Here is a 24,290-nt window from a genome sequence, read left to right as displayed (position 1 = left end):
ACTGAGTAATCAGCAGTGCATAGTCCCGATGCAGATGGGTTTTGGATGGCTTTGTGGAGTACCTTCATTCTGTCTGCCATAGAAGGCAGCATACTCCTGTGGCCACCCATTTCAATTTGACATGTTGATATGTGGCCACCTACAGGCTGGAGAAGCAACGCTTAATATTCCATCTAGGTAACCTCCAACCTTTCGATTTCTACCCCCCCCCCTTCCCTTTTACCATTCCCCATTCTGGTTCCTCTCTTACTCCTTCTCTTCTCACAGGCCCATCATCTCCTTCCCCTTCTCTCCTGGTCTGGTCTGCTCTCTTCTCCTATCAGATTCTTTCTTCAACCCTTTACCTCTTCTACCCATCACTTCCCCTCTCCCCCCACCCACCAATTTCCCCCTCACCTGCTCTACCTATCACCTTCTATCTTGTAATCCTCCCCCTCTCCCCTTCTGCTTATTCTCACTTCTGCCCCCTTCCTGATGAAGGGTCTCAGCCCAAAATGTCAACTGTATCTTTCCTCATATCTCCTTTGAACTTAACCCCCTTACCTTAAATGAATGCCCTCTGGTATTTGACATTTCACCCCAGTGAAAAGATATGGTCTGCCTGCTCTACCTTTGCCTCTAATAAACATATAAACCTCTCTCCGATCTCCCCTCAGCCTCCGCTGCTCCAGAGAAAACAACCCAGGTTTGTCCAGCCTTTCGTTCTACCACATGTCCTCCAAGCTAGGAAGCACCCTGTCCAAAGCCTTGACATCCTTCCTATAATAGGGTGACCAGAACTGTTTGCAGTACTCCAAATACAGCCTAACTAGAGTTTTATAAGGCTACAACATGACAATTTCCACAAATTCACTACCCTCTGGCTAAAGAAATTCCTCCTCATCTCCATTCCAAATGGATGTCCTTCTATTCTGAGGTGGTCCCCTATGATCCCACACTCACCCACTACAGGAAACATCCTCTCCAGGTGCACCCTGTCTAGGCCTTTCAGTGTTCAATACGTTTCAATTAAGTGGTTTTTCTTCTTCTAAATGTCAATGAGTACGGGCCCAGATCAATCAAACACACTTAATATGTTAAACCCTTCAATCCTGGAATCATTCTTGTAAACCTCCCCTGAAACCTCTCCAATGCCAGCACATCTTTACCTAGAAAGGGGCCCCAAACTACTTACAGTACTCCAAGTAAAGCCTTATAGAACCTCAACGTTACATCCTAGTTTTTATATTCTAGATTAGGTGAGAAAAATTTAAAGTAATTAAAAGGTGGTTTATACAGCATATAAATATTTACTTTTTGCACAGTTACCTGCCTCATCTGTTCCAAAGGAAACAGTTCTAGTTTCTTCTTCGGAAATAATATTCCAGTGCCAGGGAATGGAAACTAGGTGTAGTTGAAGAACTGGGGGACATCTTTCTGAAATACCCTGAGGGGACACCACAGGAGAGATGTGGAGATGTTTCCATCAAAGGGAGAGTCTGAATCAAGGAGACAAACAGGATCGGGGTCAGAGATATAAAACTGAGCTGTGTAGGGTCTTCTCGTAGAGGGAGGGGAATCTGAATTTCTCCACCACTGAGAGTGTGTAAAGAGGAGAGAGAGAGAAAAATGTTTGACAGATTGAGAGACAGGGCGATGGGGCAGATCAGTCATGGCCACACTTAATGGAATAGTATAGAGGGGCCGAATGGCCCTGCGGTGTTTTCTCTTGCTCTTGACTGCTGATTCTCCTTAACATGTTGACAGCAATTTGCCCGCTCAGCACGTCCCAAGCCGGATGCGGCAGAGAACCGGAAAGGGCGGGGGAAGTGAAGGAAGAACCTGCGGACAGTGGGTGTGTCACTGTGCAGTCGGCAGTGTTAACCCTACGCTTGGACTAGCTGGTGTCTCACTCGTGCTGTGCCTCGGACACGGTTCTACCACCGAAGAGGAACATTAACCCGTGTATCCTTTATGGCGGATCTGAAAAGTAGAGATGAACCACGATGTTGCAAGGACCCTCACCGACCCTGGGCAGGGGGTTGGCAGTGGTCTGGAACCTGGTCGTTGTGAACCCTCACAGTGATTGAGTGAATCCGCTGCAGTGAAGTGGTTGCCACAGAGGTGAGCAAGCACGCGTCACGGATGAGCATCCATACCAACACACTGTCCTCTCTCCCTGCACACTGTGGCAGCACAAACAGCTCCAGATGCTCAATACCATCACGGACTCACTGGACCGAAGAGCCTCTATGCTAATGACTATGATTGGAGGCCTGCTGCTGCCCCCCGTGACCAGTTAGCAATACGAGGGATTGGGGGAGGGAGCAGGGAACGTCACAGAGTGAGTGTCCGGCAGCACATCCATTTCCGGACCTGAGGCTGCTGATTTTCGTTACAGTTGCCCCAACCAAGAATAGAGTGTAAATACAGCACTCAAGTACTCTCTGACACCATGGGCTTCCCTTTGTCTTTGACACAGCTCAGGAGGAAGTACAGAAACAGGCCCTCTGGCCCGTCAAATCTGCCGACTATCATCCATCCATTGGCACCAATGTTATATCCATTTAATTTCCCCCCCACATTCCCATCAGCTCCCCCTCCCCGGTTCCATCCCTCACCCACACACTAAGGACAATTTACAGTGGCCAATTAGCCCACCGTCCTGCATGTATTTGGGATGTGGGAGAGAACAGGTGCACCCGGAGGAAACCTGTGCAGTGAGAGCAGACAATCTCCACACAGAAGCTGCGATTGAACCCCAGTCTCTGGAGCCGTGAGGTAGCAGCTCTACCCGCTGAGCTCGCTCCAGCATCTTTGTGTGAGACCCTGATGGTCCTGTACCCTCTGTGAATGCATTGCCACTGTTGTCAATTGTGAAAAACCCCGTTGAATGGATGAGTTCAATTAAAATAAAAGGAACCTTTATTCAACATGCTCATGTTTCCTGATGATGCGGAGTTATTGGATGGGGTGCCTGATGACCTGTGACGTAAGGATTCTGATTTGCAGTGCTGATCCCGAACCATGTCTCCCTCACTCGTGATCTCTGTCCCACTGAAACATGCTTTCCGAGTTACTGCATGTGCACACACTCACACGTAGCCATGCACGCGCACACCCATTTGTGATGCCATCGGCTGCCTCCGTCTTGCCCTTTATTGCTTCAGAATCTTTTTATTTGTCACAAGTACATCGAAATACGCGGTGAAATTCATTGACAACCTAAGGATGTGTTGGGGGCTGCTACAAGTGTCACCACATATAACGTTCAGAACAACACGAGCAACAAGAACAACGAAACAAGCCCCTTTCCCACCCACAGACAGGCCTCCAATGTCATTCTCCCAGTCACCTGTGTGCAGGTTAGTCTCTTGCCCCAAGAAGGGTTATACCTACTATTGAAATGGTGCAGCTGACACTCAGAGGATTGATTCCTGTTGGAGGTGTCGATATTTGGGGAGTATTCCAGTGTGGAAAACTGAGACAAGCCCTCATTGTCATTCTGGGCTTTTCTGCTGCTCTGGGGTCTTCATTAGGTGTCATGGCCTCGAGGTCGGGGTAAATGATTCCAGGCTGATATGGGGAGATGGTGCTGGACCAGAGGTGGTGAATGGTGGGATTCTCTGGCACAGGTCAGTGGCTGGACGTGTTTCAGGAGATGTATCTGTGAACAAGCAGAGGATACGGTGCTGAGGAGAGGAGCAGCCATGAGCACATTGAATGATGGGCTAGTCTGGAAGGGCTGAATGGACACGTGTTCACCACCTTTCCTCCTATTACTGGTGTTGGGTACTGTTCACTCCTATGACTTCAACCCTCACCTCTGCTGCAGCTTTATATCATAAGACATGGGAGCAGAATTAGGCCATTTGGCCCATTGAGTCTGCTCTGCATTCCATCGTAGCTGATCTATTATCCCTCTCAACCCCACCCCGTAAATTTGGCACTGTGATAAATAAAGAACCTATTAATCACTGCTTTAAATACACCCTATAACGTGGCATGCATAGCCAGCTGTGGCAATGAATTCCACAGATTCAGCATCCTCTGGCTAAAGAAATTCCTCCTCATTTCTTCTAAATAGATGTAACTCTATTCTGAGGTTGTGTCCTCTGATCTGAAACTTAACCGGTATAGACATTCACTGCACATCCACTTTCTCCAGACCTTTCAATATTCAATAGGTTACAATTAGATCCCCCTCATCCTTTAAAACTCCAGGGAGTACAGACCCGGAGCCATCAAATGCTCCTCATATGTTAACCCTTTCATTCCTGGGATCATTGTCGTGAACCTTCTCTGCACCCCTCCAGTGTAAGCACATTTTTTCCTTAGTTAAGGGACTCAAACCTGCTCACAATATAATACTTCCTCCCCCTCCTCTCCAACATTCACCCACTCACAGATGCCTCTCAGACCCCATCTGTACCCCTCTCCCTAATTCACCAGACATGTGACCCCCAACTTGTCCATTCTGGCCGGCCAAAGAATCCCACCCTGGCCTATCCATCAAACACCCAAGCACTGTCAATGCAACTTCAGTCCCCCTTACAGCATTCTGTCCATTGATGGAATGCCAGTTCTCAGAGCGGCTCCACGTTGTCATGCTTTCCGCAGCCTGATGTTAGAGGTGAAGGAAGGTGAGCAGGAAGCTGAAACCTGCTCTGCTCTCAGATAGCTTATGATAACAAATACCCTTCATATCCACACAGTGTCCCGAATCTCTCCCAGTGCAGTTTAATACTATTGTTGGTGGGTACACCTTCCTCAGAACGTAGGAGAATTTGTTAGAGGTGTACAAAATTATGAGGGGTATAAATAGGCTTTTTCCACTGAGGTTGGATGAGACTGGAACTAAAAGTCATGGGTTAAGTGTGAAAGGTAAAATAGTTAAAGGGGAACACGAGGGGGAACTTCTTCACTCAGAGGGTGATGAGTGTGGAACGAACAGCCGGCGGAAGTGGTGGCTGCAGGCTCAGTTTCAGCATTTAAGAGAAGTTTGGATAGGTACATGGATGAGAGGGGTTTGCAGGGCTATGTTGCAGGTCGAAGGGACGCGGCAGATTTAATATTTTGGCACAGACCAGATGGGTTGAAGAGCCTGTTTCTGACTATGGTGTTCGATGACTCTAAGGCCCCATAAATGCAGGAACAACTAGAATCGCTGTTCTAGTGGCTGCTGAGTTGTGAAATATAAGCGATGGAAATCCAAAACAAAAATAGATGGAAACAGTGTGTCAGTCAGCGTCTGTGGAGGGAGAAACAGTCAACATTTCAGGTCAGACCTGAAAAGAGACAAATGGCACATTGAAACTTGGCAGGAAATGGAGGAGACAAGGGGAACATCTGTCATGGGATGGAGATGACGAGATTAGTTTCAGCCAGGAAAAGAAAGAAACATTAGCTTATTTGTCACGTGTATGTTGGAGCATACAGTGAAATGCATTGTTTGTGTCAACGACCAACAGTCTGAGGGTGTGCTGGGGGCAGATCACAAGCATCGTTACCTTTGTGGCACCAACATAGTATGTCCACAACTCACTAACCCTAAGTCGTACATCTTTGAAATGTGGGAGGAAACTGAAGCACCACGACAAACCCCACATGGTCGCGGAGAGAATATGCAAACTCCTTAGGGACAGCGGCAGGAATTGAACCTCTGCTGTAATAGTGTTACACTGCTGAGCCTCTCCTCGTGGGTCCAGGGGCTCGATCATGGAGAGAACACTGGAGATAACCTGCTGCTCAATGCCCAGGATAATGCTCTATATCACAAGAGTTAACCAACCCTGCAAACCCCTCCTCTGGAGATGCTGCTCAACCTGGTGGGTATTTGCAGCGTCTGTTAGGATGAGAAAACAGCTTATTGCCCCAGGCCGTGAGACTATTGAACTTGCCGCCACTCAGGCCTCATCACATATGAAACATCAATAGCGTTATACTGTTCACTTTTTAACTTGTATCATAAATGCACCTTATTGTTAATTTATTAGTGCTAATATTGAGTGTGAGTTGCATGTACTGTGCTGTGCACCTTGGTACGGAGGAATGTTGTTACATTTGATGGTGTACATTTTTATGGAGTGTGTGAGCTATATGTACTGTGTTGTGTACCTTGGTCTGGAGAAATGTTTCTTTTGGTGGTATACATGTGTATGGTTGTATGTGAGTCTTATGTACTGTGTTGTGCACATTGGTCCAGACGAATGTTGTTACTTTTGGCGGTGTACATGTGTTGTTCGTCCATCGTCGTCGTCGATGAAGACCTCAACACCATTATGATGATGACGGTGTCGAGACTAGCACGTGATTTGGATTTAAGTGAGGGAGAGTTGTGCAGCGTCAGCCTCACTCTCTCTTCCCAATTCCCATCTGGATCCAGTGGCAAGACAAAAGTCGAGACGACTGGAGATGGGACTAGGCGCAGTGGATGACCAGGACATCTTCTGTGTCTTGTCCTGCTCTACATGTTCCACGACGCTTGCAGAGACCGCCTTGACCGTTGGACCTTCCATTGGTCTCGTCCGCTCAATCCGCCGGAGTCTGTCTTCACATGCTGGGATAGACAACTCCCTATCTCACCGAGGGTTTGAGACCCGTCGGCTACCCTCACCTGGTTTAGCCGGCTTGTCGAAGCCGTTGCCCGGGGTGTGGCCGCTGTCGCATGCAAACAGCTACGGGGAGCCACAGGTGAGAGCTGAGTGCCAGGTGGGGACCAAAGGTAGACTAACCGCCCTGAAAAGGACGCGACATGTTCCCCCACCAGAGATGCTACCCTTCCTTGACACCCCATACATATGTACGGTTGAATGACAATAAACTGAATCTGTACCTGAATATGAGATCCCCTGCCCAGAACCGGCAAATTTTGACAAAAGAACTAAATCATGCTGGGAGATGTGAAACGGGTAAGGGTGGGCGAGCAGGTAACTGACAGCTCTGCATCATCCTGGAGAAGCAAAGGGAAGTGTTCTACGAATGTGGATTTAGATTCTCCAGTGTTGAGGAGACTGCAACTGGATCACTGTGTCACCTGACTCGGATTGTCAGTGAGGAAGGGGATGCAAGAACCAGAGTCACTGTTTATATGGGGACTGTCTCCTGTGGTTTTTGGGGTGGGGGGAGCACAATTGGGGGACAAGAGTTACTCGGAGAACAGTCCCTTTGGAATGGCTAATTTATTGTCCCTGTCAACCCCATTCTCCTGCCTTCTCCCTGGAACCTTTGACACCCTGACTATTCCAGAAGCTATCAACCTCTGCTTTACAAGGCGGATACAATAGGGTCTTTTAAGAGACTTCTGGATAGGTACATGGAGCTTAGAAAAATAGAGGGCTATGGGTAACCCTAGTAATTTCTAAGGTAGGGACATATTCGGTACAACTTTGTGGGCCGAAGGGCCTGTATTGTGCTGCAGGTTTTCTATGGCCTCCACAGCCACCTGTGGTAATTAATTCCACAGATTCAACACTCTCTGGCTACAAAATTCCTCTCTCCATCTCTGTTGTAAATGGACAGCCCTCTATTCTGAGGTTGTACCCTTTGGTCCTAGATTCACCCACTATAGGAAACATCTTCACGACCGCTCTGTTTAGGCCTTTCAGTATTCGATAGGTTTCAGTGAGATAACCCCTCATTCATTATTGTGGGAATGGTGGAGGGTGGTGGGTTAGAAACTGTGTCAAGGTTAACCTGTGCTTGTTCTGAGTAGGAGGAGGGGTAGTGAGAGCTGTGCTGTGCAAGGTGGAATGGTTACTGTGGAAAGACTGCAGGAGGGGACTGTTTCAGAGGCACTGCAGAACTGTCCTCTCACACACACACGGACAAGAAAGCTGAGGAAATTTTTCCTACAACCCTTCTGAAACAAAGTCAAAGTAACTTTATTTTCAAAGTATGTATACATCACTATATATATAAGAACATAAGAAATAGGAGCAGGAGTCGGCCATCCGGCCCATCGAGCCTGCCCCGCCATTCAATAAGATCATGGCTGATCTGTCCGTAAACTCAGCTCCATCTACCTGCCTTTTCCCCATAACCCCTAATTCCCCTACTATATAAAAATCTATCTAACTGTATCTCAAATATATTTATTGAAGAATCCTCAATTGCTTCCCTGGGCAGAGAATTGCACAGATTCACCACTCTCTGGGAAAAACAGTTTCTCTTCATCTCCATCCTAAATCTTCTCCCCTGAATCTTGAGGCAATGTCCCCTAGTTCTAGTCTCACTTACCAATGGAAACAACTTTCCTACTTCTATCTCATCTATCCCTTTCAAAATTTTGTATGATTCTATAAGATCCCCGCTCATTCTTCTGAATTCCAGAGAGTACAGTTTCAGGCGACTCAATCGCTCCTCATAGGTTAACCCCTTCATCCCTGGAATCAACCTGGTGAACCTCCTCTGCACTGCCTCCAAAGCCAGTATATCCTTCCTCAAGTATGGAAACCACAACTGCACACAGTACTCCAGGTGCGGCCTCACCAGTACCCTGTATAGTTGCAGCATAACCTCCCTGCTCTTGAATTCAATCCCTCTAGCAATGAAGGCCAACATTCCATTTGCCTTCTTGATAGCCTGTTGCACTGCAAGCCAACACGATAAACTAAGACAAACAACCATTGTGCGAAAGAAGACAAGATTGAGCAAAGAAAAAAAAACAAATAATACTGAGAACATGAATTGTAAAGTACTTGAAAGTAAGTCTGTAGGTTGCTGTGCTATCAGCTCAGAGTTGTGGTGAGTGAAGTTATCCAAGCTGGTTCAGGAGCCTGTACTAACTGTTTGAGGGGTAATAACTCTTCCTGAAATAGAAGCAGCAGACCCACAGCTATTAATGATATGATGGATGAGGAAGTGGAGAGATGGGTTAGCAAATTTTCTGATGACACAAAGGATAGTGTGGAGGGCTGTCAGAGATTACAGCGGGACATCGATAGGATGCAAAACTGGGCTGAGAAGTGGCAGATGGAGTTCAACCCAGATAAGTGTGAAGTGGTTCATTTTGGTAGGTCAAGTATGATGGCAGAATACAGTATTAATGGTAAGTCTCTTAGCAGTGTGGAGGATCAGAGGGATCTTGGGGTCTGAGTCCATAGGACTCTGAAAGCCGCTGTGCAGGTTGACTGTGTGGTTAAGAAGGCATGTGACGTATTGGCCTTCATTAATCGTGGAATTGAACTTAGGAGCCGAGGGGTAATGTTGCAGCTGTGTAGGACCCTGGTCAGACCCCACTTGGAGTACTGTTCTCAGTTCTGGTGGCCTCACTACAGGAAGCCATAGAAAGGGTGCAGAGGAAATTTACAAGGATGTTGCCTGGATTGGGGAGCATGCCTTATGAGAATAGATGGAGTGAACTCGGCCTTTTCTCCTTGGAGCGACGGAGATAAGAGGTATATAAGATGATGAGAGGCATTGATCATGTGGATAGTCAGAGGCTTTTTCCCAGGGCTGAAATGGTTGCCACAAGAGGACACAGGTTTAAGGTGCTGGGGAGTAGGTACAGAGGAGATGTCAGGGGTAAGTTTTTTTACTCAGAGAGTGGTGAGTGCATGGAATGGGCTGCCGGCAACGGTGGTGGAGGCGGATATGATAGGGTCTTTTAAGAGACTTCTAGATAGGTACATGGAGCTTAGAAAAATAGAGGGCTATGGGGAAGTCTAGTAATTTCTAAGGTAGGGACATGTTCAGCACAACTTCGTGGGCCAAAGGGCCTGTATTGTGCTGTAGGTTTTCTATGTTTCTGTGAATAACCCCACAAACAGCCTTGCAATGTTCTTGTCTTCCCACAGTGGCCAGTGTGGTGCCTTGATCTGAGAAGGGCTGAAAGTACGAGCTGGGGAACCCCAGGCTGGCAAGTCTATCATCAGTGGTGGGAAAGTTGGTGGGAATTCTGAGGGACAGGATCTACCTGCATTTGAAGATACAAGGGGATAGCCACAAATTTGAATCTTTTGAGGAGGAGACCGAGAGGTTACCCCTCTCTGCAGATGTACCAAGGAGAGCAAGGTGACCTGATAGTGGTGTATAAGACGATGAGAGGCATTGATGTGTGGATAGTTAGCAACAAGAGAAGAGCACGGCCTGGATTGTGGAGGTCCTGGATGAAGAATGCTGCCTTCCTCAAAAGAGCTCCTTGTAAATGTGCTCAATGTTTTAAATATGCTTACTGAAGAGGCATTTGAACAGATACCTGTGTAAGGGTCTTTGCCCCACTGACCCCCGTTGCCTAGGTGAATAGCCGTCGACCCCGCCAAACAGTGCAAATGCTTCGGTGCGGATAAGGTGTGAGTCGCCCAATGATAAGCCACGACACAAATATGAAATAATATACAAAGTGTGAGTAAAGAATTGTACTTTATAGCAAATTTTTGGTGACGGGTTAGTAGAAACAACTACAAGAAAAGGCGCCACATAAGTAACTTATCAGTCTTGTGCACATAATATTTTAATACGTTGGCGCTCACGCCTCCGGTTGCATCCCCAATGTCCTTCCGATACTCCGGCCACCCGCCGAATCCCCGAGGTCCGGTATCCGCCGCCCTGGAACCGCTGTCCGTTCCCCGCACGTCCGGCCTCTCCGCTCGCCTCCCGAAAAAAGCCTGCGCTCCTCAACTCAGCACTCATATACAAGATAACAGAACATGACAGAGGGAGATGGAATTAATGCAGGCAGATGTAGGTAGCTACAATGATCAACATAGACGCAATTGGCAGAAAGGCCTCTTTCTGTGCTGTGCACGGCATAGTCCTGTCACCCCGAGGCTGGGTGCGCAATTCAGTCCCTCCATAAGACATAGGAGCGAATTAGGCCATTCATCCCGTCAAGTTTTGTTCCGTCATTCCATCATGGCCGATTTATTGTCATTCTCATCTCCATTCCCCACCGCCTCCCTGTAAACCGTGAAGCCTAATTATTCAAGAACCTATCAACCTCTGCAGAGATTTGGCCTGCACAGCCTCTGTGGTAATGAATTTCACAGTTTCAGAATCACAATCAGGTTTTAATATCACTGAAACATGTTAACCTAGCAGCTGCAGCGCAATGCAACACACGATAATATAGAAAATAAATAAGTCAATTACAGTAAGAATATATACATGTATTAAATAGTTAAATTAAAAACAGTGTAAGAACAAAAATAATTTTTAAAAAGTGAGGTCGAGTTCATGGGTTCAAAGTCCATTTATGAATCGGATGTCGGGGGGAAGAAGTTGTTCCGGAATAGCTGAGTGTGTGCTTTCAGGCTCCTGTACCTCCCTCTTGACGGCAACAGTGAGAAGAGAGCATGTCCTGGGTGATGGGGGTCCTCAATGGACGCTGCCTTTCTGAGGCAGTGCACCTTGAAGTTATCTTCAGTACGATGGATGTTAGTACCCGAGACAGAGTTGACTAGTTTTACAACTTTCTGTAGCTTCTTTCGGTCTTTCCCCACCCCCCACACCAGACAGTGATGCAGCCTGTCAGAACGCTCTCCACAGTACATCTGTAGAAATTTTTGAGTGGTTTAGATGACAAACCAAAACTCCTCAAGCTCCTAACGGGTGGTGCCAACGGGCCCAATAAACTGATGAGAAAGGTTGGCACTGTTATAGCAGTCAAACTGGACACGCTGGAGGCTGTGGTAGAACAAAGGATCTTACGGAAAATCCCGGCAATTCTCTCACCCTCTGCATGCCACATTGGCTGAACAGAGGATTACTTCTAGTAATAGACAACTGCGCTGTCCAAAGAACGTGATGTGAGGTCGTTGTTACCCTCGGCCATTAGGCTCTATAATGAGTCAACCTATAGCCGGGGAAGTGACGACCCCCTCCTGTTGGACTGTTTGAGGTAATTTTTTAATTTATATCTGTACACTTGCAGTGCTGCTGTGACACTGTAATTTCCTTTGGGATCAATAAAGTATCGACGTGTCTGGATATCTATCTCTCGATCTATCTACCCTGGTCTGGTTTAGCCCGGCTGTTGAAGCGGTGTACCCGCGTGTGGCCGCTGTCACATGCAGACAGCTACTTGGAGCCACAGGTGAGAGCTGAGCATCGAGTGGGGCCCAAGGGTAAGTGAGATGCCCCAGAACGGACACGGCAAGCCCCTTCACCAGAGGTGCTACCACTTACACCCCGGTGGGTTATGGAGGTTGGCAAAAGGCCCCCGATTGTATGTTTGTGATGGAGATGTGAGTCTGGAGCACGAAGTGAGTGTTTGCCGAGGCATTATTGATTGACCAGTGGCTCTCTCTCAATGTCAGCACTCACTGGCACCGTGCCTGCTGTTGTTCTAGCCCATCGCAACTTATCGTGGACGTTTGCTCACCTGGTGAATTCCGTCCACGTTTACTGCCTGTGCAAACAGCAGCTCGGTTTAAATAGGGAAGCTGGTCACTGGACAGGAACCGAGTGCAAGATGTGGGCTCCGTTTCTGCTGATCTTCCTGTGTGGATGTTTCGCCCAGTACGACCCCCACACTGAACCGGGCCGGACTTCCATCGTGCACTTATTCGAGTGGCGCTGGGCTGACATCGCTGCTGAGTGCGAGCGGTACTTGGCTCCCCACGGGTTTGGCGGAGTTCAGGTGGGTGCCGACTATCCGTCCAGGCACAGTCAGTCTGATTGTTCTTCCCGGGGTAACAAACCGTGCCCTGGCTTGGGAATTCTCGGTAAACTCATAGAATTAATCGTCATGGGAACAGTCAATTTGGCCCATACCACCCACCCTCACCGACACAAATCCCCATGCACTGCCACTTAGTGCTTGTATTCCACACCTCATAACCACACTGACACAGTCATAGTCCTAAAGCCTCAACTTACGTACATCTATGTACAGTACACAAGCTAATCTTTTGTATATACAGCCAAAATGTGTATATTCTGGGTGGCAGGGAGGAGATACGTCTCTACCAAAGGAGGTGTAAGGTGCTCTTTCCCTCCCTTAGCCCGCAGGTCACCCTTTGGGCAGGGTGTAGCACCTGCCTAGCCCCTGATCAAGGTCACGCGAAGCCATGAGAGCTGGTGCTGGATGGTGCTATGAGCATAGATAGGTCTTGTAGATAGAGCGGATGTGGAGAGTCTAGGACAGGGGGACAGCGCTTCAGAAAACAGGGATTTCCTTTAGAACAGAGATGAGGGGGAATTTCTTTAGCCAGAGAGTGGTGAATCTGTGGAATTTGTTGCCACAGTTGGTTGTGGAGGCCAAGTCTCAGAAAGTGGAGATGAATGGGTTCCAGGTTACTAAGGATGTCAAAGGGAGAATATAGGAGAAGAGGGTTGAAAGGGATAATTAATCAGCCATGAGGGAATGGCAAAGACTTGGTGGGCTGAATGGCCTAATTCTGCTGCTATGTCTTCTGGTCTTATCGTGACACTTATTTGTCCATTTTGTGTTTTATAGGATTGGTTTTATATTTACATTTATTGTAAACACAAGAGATTCTGCAGGTGTTAGAATTCCACAGTGACTCGCACAAAATGCTGGAAGAACCAGCAGCTCAGGCAGCATCTACGGAAATGAACAAAGTGTCAACGTTCAGAGCTCGTACAGAGTAACGAGCGTTTTGTTCTTCTTTACACTTCGTGTACTGAAGAATGACAAGAAACAATCGAGTCTTGCTTTTGAAGATGCTGTGCCCGGTGCACACATTCTCTGCATTACAGGATGCTCTTTTGCTGGCGTATGTATGCACGCTGATCCCGAGGGGTGTTCGCGCACTTCAGTTCCATTAGAGCGTCTTATTCGAGTCCTCGGATCCTGCGCGGATCAGCAGGCAGGGGTACTTGGTACTTCCAAATGTTTTTAAACTCTCCCTGCTTCAGTCCGAGGGAAACATTATTGTCATGACACCATGTCACTGTGCTCTCCATCTCCTTCCACTACACCGACTCATCGTCAATTCAGATACAGCCCACTATGGTCTGCAAACTTCTAGACAGCGTTAGAGCAGAATCTGGCCACAGTCGTGAGTGTACAGGGAGTAGAGTGGGGGTTGAGGACACAGTCGTGAGTGTACAGGGAGTAGAGTGGAGGTTGAGGACACAGTCGTGAGTGCACAGGGAGTAGAGTGGGGGTGTTGAGGACACAGTTGTGAGTGTACAGGGAGTAGAGTGGGGGTGTTGACACAGTGGTGAGTGTACAGGGAGTAGAGTGGGGGTTGAGGAGAGAGTCGTGAGTGTACAGGGAGTAGAATGGGGGTTGAGGACACAGTCGTGAGTGTACAGGGAGTAGAGTGGGGGTTGAGGACACAGTCGTGAGTGTACAGGGAGTAGAGTGGAGGTTGAGGACACTGTCGTGAGTGTACAGGGAGTAGAATGGGGGTTGAGGACACAGTCGTGAGTGCACAGGGAGTAGAGTGGGGATTGAGGACACAGTCGTGAGTGTACAGGGAGTAGAGTGGGGATTGAGGACACAGTCGTGAGTGTACAGGGAGTAGAGTGGAGGTTGAGGACACAGTCGTGAGTGTACAGGGAGTAGAGTGGAGGTTGAGGACACAGTCGTGAGTGTACAGGGAGTAGAGTGGGGGTTGAGGACACAGTCGTGAGTGTACAGGGAGTAGAGTGGAGGTTGAGGACACAGTCGTGAGTGTACAGGGAGTAGAGTGGGGATTGAGGACACTGTCGTGAGTGTACAGGGAGTAGAGTGGGGATTGAGGACACTGTCGTGAGTGTACAGGGAGTAGAGTGGGGATTGAGAACACAGTCGTGAGTGTACAGGGAATAGAGTGGGGATTGAGGACACAGTCGTGAGTGTACAGGGAATAGAGTGGGAGATTGAGGACACAGTCGTGAGTGTACAGGGAATAGAGTGGGGATTGAGGACACAGTCGTGAGTGTACAGGGAGTAGAGTGGGGATTGAGGACACAGTCGTGAGTGTACAGGGAGTAGAGTGGGGGTTGAGGACACAGTCGTGAGTGTACAGGGAGTAGAGTGGGGGTGGAGGACACAGTCGTGAGTGTACAGGGAGTAGAGTGGTGATTGAGGACACTGTCGTGAGTGTACAGGGAGTAGAGTGGAGGTTGAGGACACTATCGTGAGTGTACAGGGAGTAGAGTGGGGATTGAGGACACTGTCGTGAGTGTACAGGGAGTAGAGTGGGAGATTGAGGACACAGTCGTGAGTGTACAGGGAGTAGAGTGGAGGTTGAGGACACTGTCGTGAGTGTACAGGGAGTAGAGTGGGGGTTGAGGACACAGTCGTGAGTGTACAGGGAGTAGAGTGGGGGTTGAGGACACAGTCGTGAGTGTACAGGGAGTAGAGTGGGGGTGGAGGACACAGTCGTGAGTGTACAGGGAGTAGAGTGGGGGTTGAGGACACAGTCGTGAGTGTACAGGGAGTAGAGTGGGGGTTGAGGACACTGTCGTGAGTGTACAGGGAATAGAGTGGGGGTTGAGGACACTGTTGTGAGTGTACAGGGAGTCGAGTGGGGGTGTTGAGGACACAGTCGTGAGTGTACAGGGAGTAGAGTGGGGGTTGAGGACACAGTCGTGAGTGTACAGGGAGTAGAGTGGGGGTGGAGGACACAGTCGTGAGTGTACAGGGAGTAGAGTGGGGGCTGAGAACACAGTCGTGAGTGTACAGGGAGTAGAGTGGGGGTTGAGGACACAGTCGTGAGTATACAGGGAGTAGAGTGGGGGTGGAGGACACAGTCGTGAGTGTACAGGGAGTAGAGTGGGGGTTGAGGACACAGTCCTGAGTGTACAGGGAGTAGAGTGGGGGTTGAGGACACAGTCCTGAGTGTACAGGGAGTAGAGTGGAGGTTGAGGACACAGTCGTGAGTGTACAGGGAGTAGAGTGGGGGTGGAGGACACAGTCGTGAGTGTACAGGGAGTAGAGTGGGGGTTGAGGACACAGTCGTGAGTGTACAGGGAGTAGAGTGGGGGTTGAGGACACTGTCGTGAGTGTACAGGGAATAGAGTGGGGGTTGAGGACACTGTCGTGAGTGTACAGGGAGTCCAGTGGGGGTGTTGAGGACACAGTCGTGAGTGTACAGGGAGTAGAGTGGGGGTTGAGGACACAGTCGTGAGTGTACAGGGAGTAGAGTGGGGGTGGAGGACACAGTCGTGAGTGTACAGGGAGTAGAGTGGGGGCTGAGAACACAGTCGTGAGTGTACAGGGAGTAGAGTGGGGGTTGAGGACACAGTCGTGAGTGTACAGGGAGTAGAGTGGGGGTGGAGGACACAGTCGTGAGTGTACAGGGAGTAGAGTGGGGGTTGAGGACACAGTCGTGAGTGTACAGGGAGTAGAGTGGGGGTTGAGGACACAATCGTGAGTGTACAGTGAGTAGAGTGGAGGTTGAGGACACTGTCGTGAATGTACAGGGAGTAGAGTGGGGGTTGAGGATACAGTCGTGAGTGTACAGGGAGTAGAGTGGGGGTTGAGGACACAGTCGTGAGTGTACAGGAAGTAGAGTGGGGATTGAGGACACAGTCGTGAGTGTACAGGGAGTAGCGAGGGTGTTGAGGACACAGTCGTGAGTGTACAGGAAGTAGAGTGGGGGTTGAGTACACTGTCGTGAGTGTACAGGGAATAGAGTGGGGGTTGAGGACACTGTCGTGAGTGTACAGGGAGTCGAGTGGGGGTGGAGGACACAGTCGTGAGTGTACAAGGAGTAGAGTGGGGGTGGAGGACACAGTCATGAGTGTACAGGGAGTAGAGTGGGGGTGGAGGACACAGTCGTGAGTGTACAGGGAGTAGAGTGGGGGTTGAGGACACAGTCGTGAGTGTACAGGGAGTAGAGTGGGGGTTGAGGACACAATCGTGAGTGTACAGGGAGTAGAGTGGAGGTTGAGGACACAGTCGTGAGTGTACAGGGAGTAGAGTGGGGGTGGAGGACACAGTCGTGAGTGTACAAGGAGTAGAGTGGGGGTTGAGGACACAGTCGTGAGTGTACAGGGAGTAGAGTGGGGATTGAGGACACAGTCGTGAGTGTACAGGGAGTAGAGTGGGGGTTGAGGACACAGTCATGAGTGTACAGGGAGTAGAGTGGGGGTTGAGGACACAGTCGTGAGTGTACAGGGAGTAGAGTGGGGGTGTTGAGGACACTGTCGTGAGTGTACAGGGAGTAGAGTGGGGGTGGAGGACACAGTCGTGAGTGTACAGGGAGTAGAGTGGGGGTGTGAGGACACAGTCGTGAGTGTACAGGGAGTAGAGTGGGGGTTGAGGACACAGTCGTGAGTGTACAGGGAGTAGAGTGGGGGTTGAGGACACAGTCGTGAGTGTACAGGGAGTAGAGTGGGGGTTGAGGACATAGTCGTGAGTGTACAGGGAGTAGAGTGGAGGTTGAGGACACAGTCGTGAGTGTACAGGGAGTAGAGTGGGGGTTGAGGACATAGTCGTGAGTGTACAGGGAGTAGAGTGGGGGTTGAGGACACAGTCGTGAGTGTACAGGGAGTAGAGTGGGGGTTGAGGACACAGTCGTGAGTGTACAGGAGTAGAGTGGGGGTGTTGAGGACACTGTCGTGAGTGTACAGGGAGTAGAGTGGCAGTTGAGGACACAGTCGTGAGTGTACAGGAAGTAGAGTGGGGGCTGAGGACACAACACTGTGTTTAAAATAATCGTGGTGGAGGTGTTTCTGCCTGTCCTTGCAGGGTACAGTTTGTTGGTCAGGAAGTCAAGGATCCAGTTGCAGAGTCCCAGGTCTAGGTGTTTGCTTGGGATTATAGCATTGAATGTGGGGTTGTAGTCAATAAACAATAGTCTGGTGCCAGTGACTTTACTGTCCAGATGTTCTTGAGATGAGTGTAGAGCCAGGGAGATGGCATCTGGCATAGAGCAGTTTCGGTGGTGGGTGAGGCTGGAGATGATGCATGCCCTGACCAGCCTCTCAAAGCACTTGCTGATTTTCGATGTCAGAGCCACCAGACAGTGGTCCTTCAGGCACATGACCTTGTTTCATTTGAGTAAAAGTGGTCTTCCTAAATCAAGTGGGAACCTCAGCCTGAAGCAGGGAAAGGTTAAGAATGGCTGCAAATACCACCCCCCCCCCCACACACATCTGATCCGAACAGGATCTAAGGTATGACCAGCAGCGTTCCCTCTAATTTTTTTTTACTGCTGCATGGACCAACCATTGCTCTCAGGAGGAAATTTTTACATGGCCTGAAAAATGGACAGCTCTTTAAATTATTTTTTTCAAATATTCAGAGTATGAACACTTAGAATGAATAGTTGTTTGGCAACAACAGCTTATGTGCACAGGAGCATTTCAGACCGAGGTAACATGTCTGAACGACTGGCGTCCTGTCACACTCACCTCAGTAATCAGCAAATGCTTTGAGAGGCTGGTCAAGGATTCTACCTGCAGCTTGCTACCACCCACAGTGGGCCCCTACAATTCACCTACCGACACAACTGATCGACAGATGACACAATAGCCACTGCTCTACACACTGTTCTTGCACATCTGGAGAAGAGGGATGCTTATGTGAGAATGCTGTTCTTGGACTACAGTTCAGCACTCAACACCATAATTCCATCCAGGCTCGACAAGAAGCTCAGAGACCTCGGCTTTCACCCTGCCTTGTGTAGCTGGATCCTGGGTTTCCTGTCAGATTGCCGGCTGGTTGTAAGAGTGGGCTCCCTCACCTCCACCCCTCTGACTCTCAACACAGGAGCCCCTCAGGGCTGAGTACTGAGTCCCCTCCTTTACTCCCTGTATACCCATGACTGTATCACCACCCACAGCTCCAATCTGCTAATTAAATTTGCCGATGACACTACATTGATTGGCCTCATCTCAAATAATAATGAGGTGACCTACAGGGAAGAAGTCATCTCTTTGACACAGTGGTATCAAGAAAACAACCTCTCCCTCAATGTCGCAAAAACAAAGGAGCTGGTTGTGGATGACAGGAGGAATGGAGACGGGCTAGTCCCTATTGACATCAGTGGGTCTGGGGTTGAGCGGGTGAACAGCTTTAAGTTCCTTGGTATCCACATCACCGAGGATCTCATGTGGTCTGTACACACCAGCTGTGTGGTGATAAAGGCACAACAGCGCCTCTTTAGAAACAAAGAAGCATAGAAAACATATAGTACAATACAGGCCCTTCAGCCCACAAAGCTGCGCCAAACATGTCTCTTCCTTAGAACTACCTAGGCTTACCCATAGTCCTCTATTTTTCTGAGCTCCATGTACCTGTCCAGGAGTCTCTTAAAAGACCCTATCGTATCCGCCTCCACCACCGTCACTGGCAGCCCATTCCACACACTCACCACTCTCTGTGTAAAAAACTTACCCCTGACATCTCTGTATCTGCTTACAAGCACCTTAAAACTATGCCTTCTCATGCTAGCCATTTCAGCCCTGGGAAAAAGCCTCTGACTATCCACACGATCAATGCCTCTCATTATCTTGTACACCTCTATCAGGTCACCTCTCACCCTCCGTCACTCCAAGGAAAAAAGGCTGAGTTCACTCAACATATTCTCATAAGACATGCTCCCCAATCCAGGCAACGTCCTTGTAAATCTCCTCTGCACCCTTTCTATGGTTTCCACGTCCTTCCTGTAGTGAGGCGACCAGAACTGAGCACAGTACTCCAAGTGGGGTCTGACCAGGGTCCTATATAGCTGCAACATTACCTCTCGGCTCCTAAATTCAATTCCACAATTGCTGAAGGCCAATTCACTGTATGCCTTCTTAACCACAGAGTCAACCTGCAAAGCAGCTTTGAGCGTCCTATGGACTCGGACCCCAAGAACCCTCTGATCCTTCACACTGCCAAGAGTCTTACCATTAATACTACATTCTGCCATCATATTTGACCTACCAGAATGAACTACCTCACACTTATCTGAGTTGAACTCCATCTGCCACTTCTCAGCCTAGTTTTGCATCCTATCAATGTCCAGTTGTAACCTCTGACAGCCTTCCACACTATCCACAACACCTCCAACCTTTGTGTCATCAGCAAATTTACTAACCCATCCCTCCACTTCATCCAGGTCATTTATAAAAATCACGAAGAGTAAGGGTCCTGGAACAGATCCCTGAGGCACACCACTGGTCACCGGCCTCCGTTAGAAGGTTTCATGGAACCTTCCTCAGACAGTTGAGGAAGTTTGGTATGGGCCCCCAAATCCCAAGAACTTTCTACAGCGACACAATTGAGAGCATCCTGACTGGCTGCATCACTGCCTGGTATGGGAACTGTACCTCCCTTAATCACAGGACTCTGCAGAGAGTGGTGCAGACAGCCCAGTGCATCTGTAGTTGCGAACTTCCCATGATTCAGGACATTTACAGTGACAGGTGTGTAAAAAGGGCCCGAAGGATTATTGGGGACCTGAGTCACCCCAACCACAAACTGTTCCAGCTGCTACCATCCGGGAAATGGTACCGCAGCATAAAAGCCAGGACTAACAGGCTCCAGGCCAGCTTCTTCCACCAGGCCATCAGACTGATTAATTCACGCTGATTTGAATGTATTCTATATTACATTGACCTTTCTATTATTTATAAATTACTATGATTGCACATTGCACATTTAAATGGAAACATAACGTAAAGATTTTTACTCCTCATGTATGTGAAGGATGTAAGAAATAAAGTCAATTCATTTCAGTTACTGCGTGACCTTGGAGTAATTACCAGGCAACACCATTCGGGTCAGACGCTCTCCGCAGGTTCACTCACTGGAAAACCGATCTTGTGTCCATGGCGGTCAGTGTGGGTTCAGAAGCCTGGGTGGTGACATTCCAGTCTCAGGCTAATCAGTGTGTTAGGTTCATTGGGAAGGGATGTGCTGTTGTTGGTGATGCTACTGGCTGACTTTGTTTTGTAACCTGTATGTAAACCTGGCCAAAATTGACAACTAGCCTAAGGCTTGGTTTTGGACTGGTATTATCTCTGATAGATTTCCAGAGCTTATATTTTGATTAATTGCAATGCAAAGGGAGGGATGTAGAAGATGAAAGGGGTTACAGAGATGGGGAGGGGTGTAGGGGCTGGAGAAGTTTACAAATACATGGAGGTTATGGTTGTCAGAAGGATTATAGAGACGGGAGTGGGGTGTACCAGGTTATGGAGATGGTTTGACTACCCTGTGTTATTTCTTGGACAGATTTCCCCACCCAGTGAGAACATCATATTGGAGCAGCCCTGGAGACCCTGGTGGGAGAGGTACCAGCCAATCAGCTACAAGCTCTGCTCCAGGTCGGGAACAGAAGAGGAACTCAGGGACATGGTGACCAGGTGTAACAACGTCGGGGTGAGTTAACCGCCGGCTCTGCCATTGGTCCCTGAAGAAATCCCTGGAAATCTCACTCCACAGGATAGGATTGATGGGCACTGTGAAGAGAGGGAAATATCCCAGTCTCAAGTAGATCTGTGCAGACTCAGAAAATGCTGGAATGGCTCCAACAGAGATCACAGACTTGAGCTGTGAACCGATTCTCTCCACAGATGCTGTCTGACCTGCTCCGTTTCCAGCGTTTCCAGCATCTACAGCTCCTAATGCAGACTGACACGGTTCTCCCAGTGTAGACTGACACGGTTTAATCCAGTGTAGACTGAGACGGCTTAATCCAGTGTAGACTGAGACGGCTTAATCCAGTGTAGACTGACACGGCTTAATCCAGTGTAGACTGATATGGTTCTCCCAGTGTAGACCGTCACGGTTTAATCGAGTGTAGACTGACAGGTTCTCCCAGTGTAGACTGACACAGTTTAATTCAATGTAGACTGATATGGTTCTCCCAGTGTAGACCGACGCAATGCTCCCAGCGTGGGTCATTGAGGTGCACCCAATGTAGACCGACGCAGTGCTCCCGGCCTAGGTCGTTACAGTGCACCCAGTGTAGGCAGATGCAGTGTTCCTGTCGTGGGTTATTACAGTGCACCCAGTGTAGGCAGACGCAGTGCTCCTGTCGTGGGTTATTACAGTGCACCCAGTGTAGGCAGACGCAGTGCTCCCAGCGGTAATCCTACTGCAGACTGATGTTGCACACCCTGTGGGGACTGACACAGTGCAGACTGACATGGTATTGTATATTTCTACCACAGAACCAAGATTCTCACCGTCTGTCTGTCTATGGCTCTCTTAATCTTATAAATCTCCATCAGATCTCCCCTCAGGCTCCCCGCTCCAGAGAAAACAACTTGAGTTTATCCAACCTGTCATTGCATAAACAAGAGAAAATCTGCAGATGCTGGAAATCCGAGCAACACACACAAAATGCTGGAGGAACTCAGCAGGCCAGGCAGCACCTATGTTGACTATAACCATATAACAATTACAGCACGGAAACAGGCCACCTTGGCCCTTCTAGTCCGTGCCGAACTCTTACTCTCACCTAGTCCCACCGACCTGCACTCAGCCCATAACCCTCCATTCCTTTCCTGTCCATAGAGCTATCCAATTTAACTTTAAACGACAACATTGAACCTGCCTCGGCCACTTCTGCTGGAGGCTCGTTCCACACAGCTACCACTCTCTGAGTAAAGAAGCTCCCCCTCATGTTAGCCCTAAACTTTTGCCCCTTAACTCTCAACTCATGTCCTCTTGTTTGAATTTCCCCACTCTCAATGGAAAAAGCCTATCCATGTCAACTCTATCTATCCCCGTCATAATTTTAAATACCTCTATCAAGTCCCCCCTCAACCTTCTACGTTCCAAAGAATAAAGGCCCAACTGTATTCTCTTCCTCGATGCTGCCTGGCCTACTGAGTTTCTCACTGTAGCACATGCACTCTGGTCCAGACAGTGTTATGGTGAACCTTTTCTGTACCCTCTCCAAAGCCCCACACCCTTCCTGTAATGGGAGGACCAGAACTGTGCAGTAGTTAGCCACCAGACAGACACAGACAGTTATTGGACTTGCAGAGAGTGGAAGTAACCTGTTGTGGTGGAGATACACTATACTAACATGGCTACCGATCTGTTTGTGCTCAGGTGCGGATCTATCCCGATGTGGTGATCAACCACATGTGCGGGGCGGCAGGGGGAGCTGGCAGGCACTCAGCCTGCGGAACGTACTTCAATGCTGGGGCTGAGGATTTCCCGGGAGTGCCCTACTCCTCCTGGGATTTCAACGATGGCAAGTGTCACACCGCCAGTGGCAACATCGAGAACTACCATGATGTCGACCAGGTGAGGGGACCCAGTGGTTCATGCTCCTCACGCATCTTCGCACCTCGTTACCTCCCATCATACTGATGTGCCCCCAGACAGCCCTCCCTTATACATCACCATATACACTGCCCGTAAATAGTACTCCCCCCCCCCAGGAGTTTTCATCTTCTGCCACATTGAATCACAGTGGATTTAATTTGTCTTTTTTGACACAAATCAACAGAAAAAGACTTTTCATGTGAAATTGAAAACAGATCTCTAAATTGATCTACATTGATTACAAATATAAATCACAAAATAATTGATTGCATAATTATCAACCCCTTCGAGTCAGTATTTAGTAGATGCACCTTTGGCAGCAATTACAGCCTGGAGTCTGTTTGGATAGATCTCTATCAGCTTTGCACATCTGTACTCTACAATTTTTCCCCATTCTTCTTTACAAAACTGCATAAACTCTGTCAGATTGCATGGGGATCATGTGTCAACAGCCCTTTTCAAGTCCAGCCACAAATTTTCAATTGGATTGAGGTCTGGACTCTGACTTGGCTGCTCTACGACATTAACTTTGTTGTGCTTTAAGCCATTCCTGTGTAGCTTTGGCTTTATGCTTGGGGTCATTGTTGCTGGAAAACAAATCTTCTCCCAAGTCACACTTCTCTTACAGACTGCATCAGGTTTTCCTCCAGGATTTCCCTGTATTTTGCTGCATTCATTTTACGCTCTACCCTCATAGGTCTCTTGGTGGCCTCCCTCACTAGTCCCCTTCTTGCACGGTCACTCAGTTTTTGAGGACGGCCTTCTCCGGGCAGATTACAGCTGTGCCATATTCTTCCATTTCTCAATGATTGACTTAACTGAACTGCAAGGAATATTCAGTGACTTGGAAATTCTCTTGTATCCATCTCCTGACTTGTGCCTTTCAATAACCTTTTTGTGGAGTTGCTTGGGGTGTTCTTTTGTCTTCATGGTGTAGTTTTTGCCAGGGTACTGACTCACCAACAACTGGACCTTCCAGACACAGGTGTATTTTTACTACAATCAATTGAAACACCTTAACTGCACAAAGGTCTCCAAAACCAGATCTCCATTTAACTAATTATGAGACTTTTAAATTCAATTGGTTGCACCAGTGATGATTTGACGTGTTACATTTTGCAATCAATTATTTTGAGTTTTATATTTGTGATTAATTTAGATTACTTTGTAGAGATTGGTTTCCACTTTGACACAA

General features: G+C 48.5%; 2 protein-coding genes across 4 annotated transcripts in view; both read left to right on the top strand.

Moving 5' to 3' along the window:
- rnpc3 (RNA-binding region (RNP1, RRM) containing 3) overlaps positions 1-2,927 on the top strand; it is a 58,669-nt gene extending 55,742 nt beyond the window's left edge. For all 3 annotated transcript variants that reach the window (XM_063065078.1, XM_063065080.1, XM_063065079.1), the window contains exon 15: positions 1,747-2,927. In XM_063065078.1, coding sequence (XP_062921148.1) covers positions 1,747-1,812 — 66 coding nt within the window. In that variant the 3' untranslated portion in view covers positions 1,813-2,927. The remainder of the gene's footprint in view (positions 1-1,746) is intronic.
- A 1,628-nt stretch (positions 2,928-4,555) lies between these two features.
- LOC134354554 (pancreatic alpha-amylase-like) overlaps positions 4,556-24,290 on the top strand; it is a 31,094-nt gene continuing 11,359 nt past the window's right edge. The window contains exons 1-4 of the mRNA XM_063063473.1: positions 4,556-4,622; positions 12,270-12,559; positions 21,047-21,193; positions 22,877-23,074. Of these exons, the coding sequence (XP_062919543.1) occupies positions 4,556-4,622; positions 12,270-12,559; positions 21,047-21,193; positions 22,877-23,074 (702 nt within the window). The remainder of the gene's footprint in view (positions 4,623-12,269; positions 12,560-21,046; positions 21,194-22,876; positions 23,075-24,290) is intronic.

This window comes from Mobula hypostoma, chromosome 12, assembly GCF_963921235.1.
Source record: "Mobula hypostoma chromosome 12, sMobHyp1.1, whole genome shotgun sequence".
NCBI lineage: Eukaryota > Metazoa > Chordata > Chondrichthyes > Myliobatiformes > Myliobatidae > Mobula > Mobula hypostoma.
The sequence above is the reverse complement of the archived record's forward strand: the minus strand, read 5'-3'. Positions and strand labels throughout refer to the sequence as shown.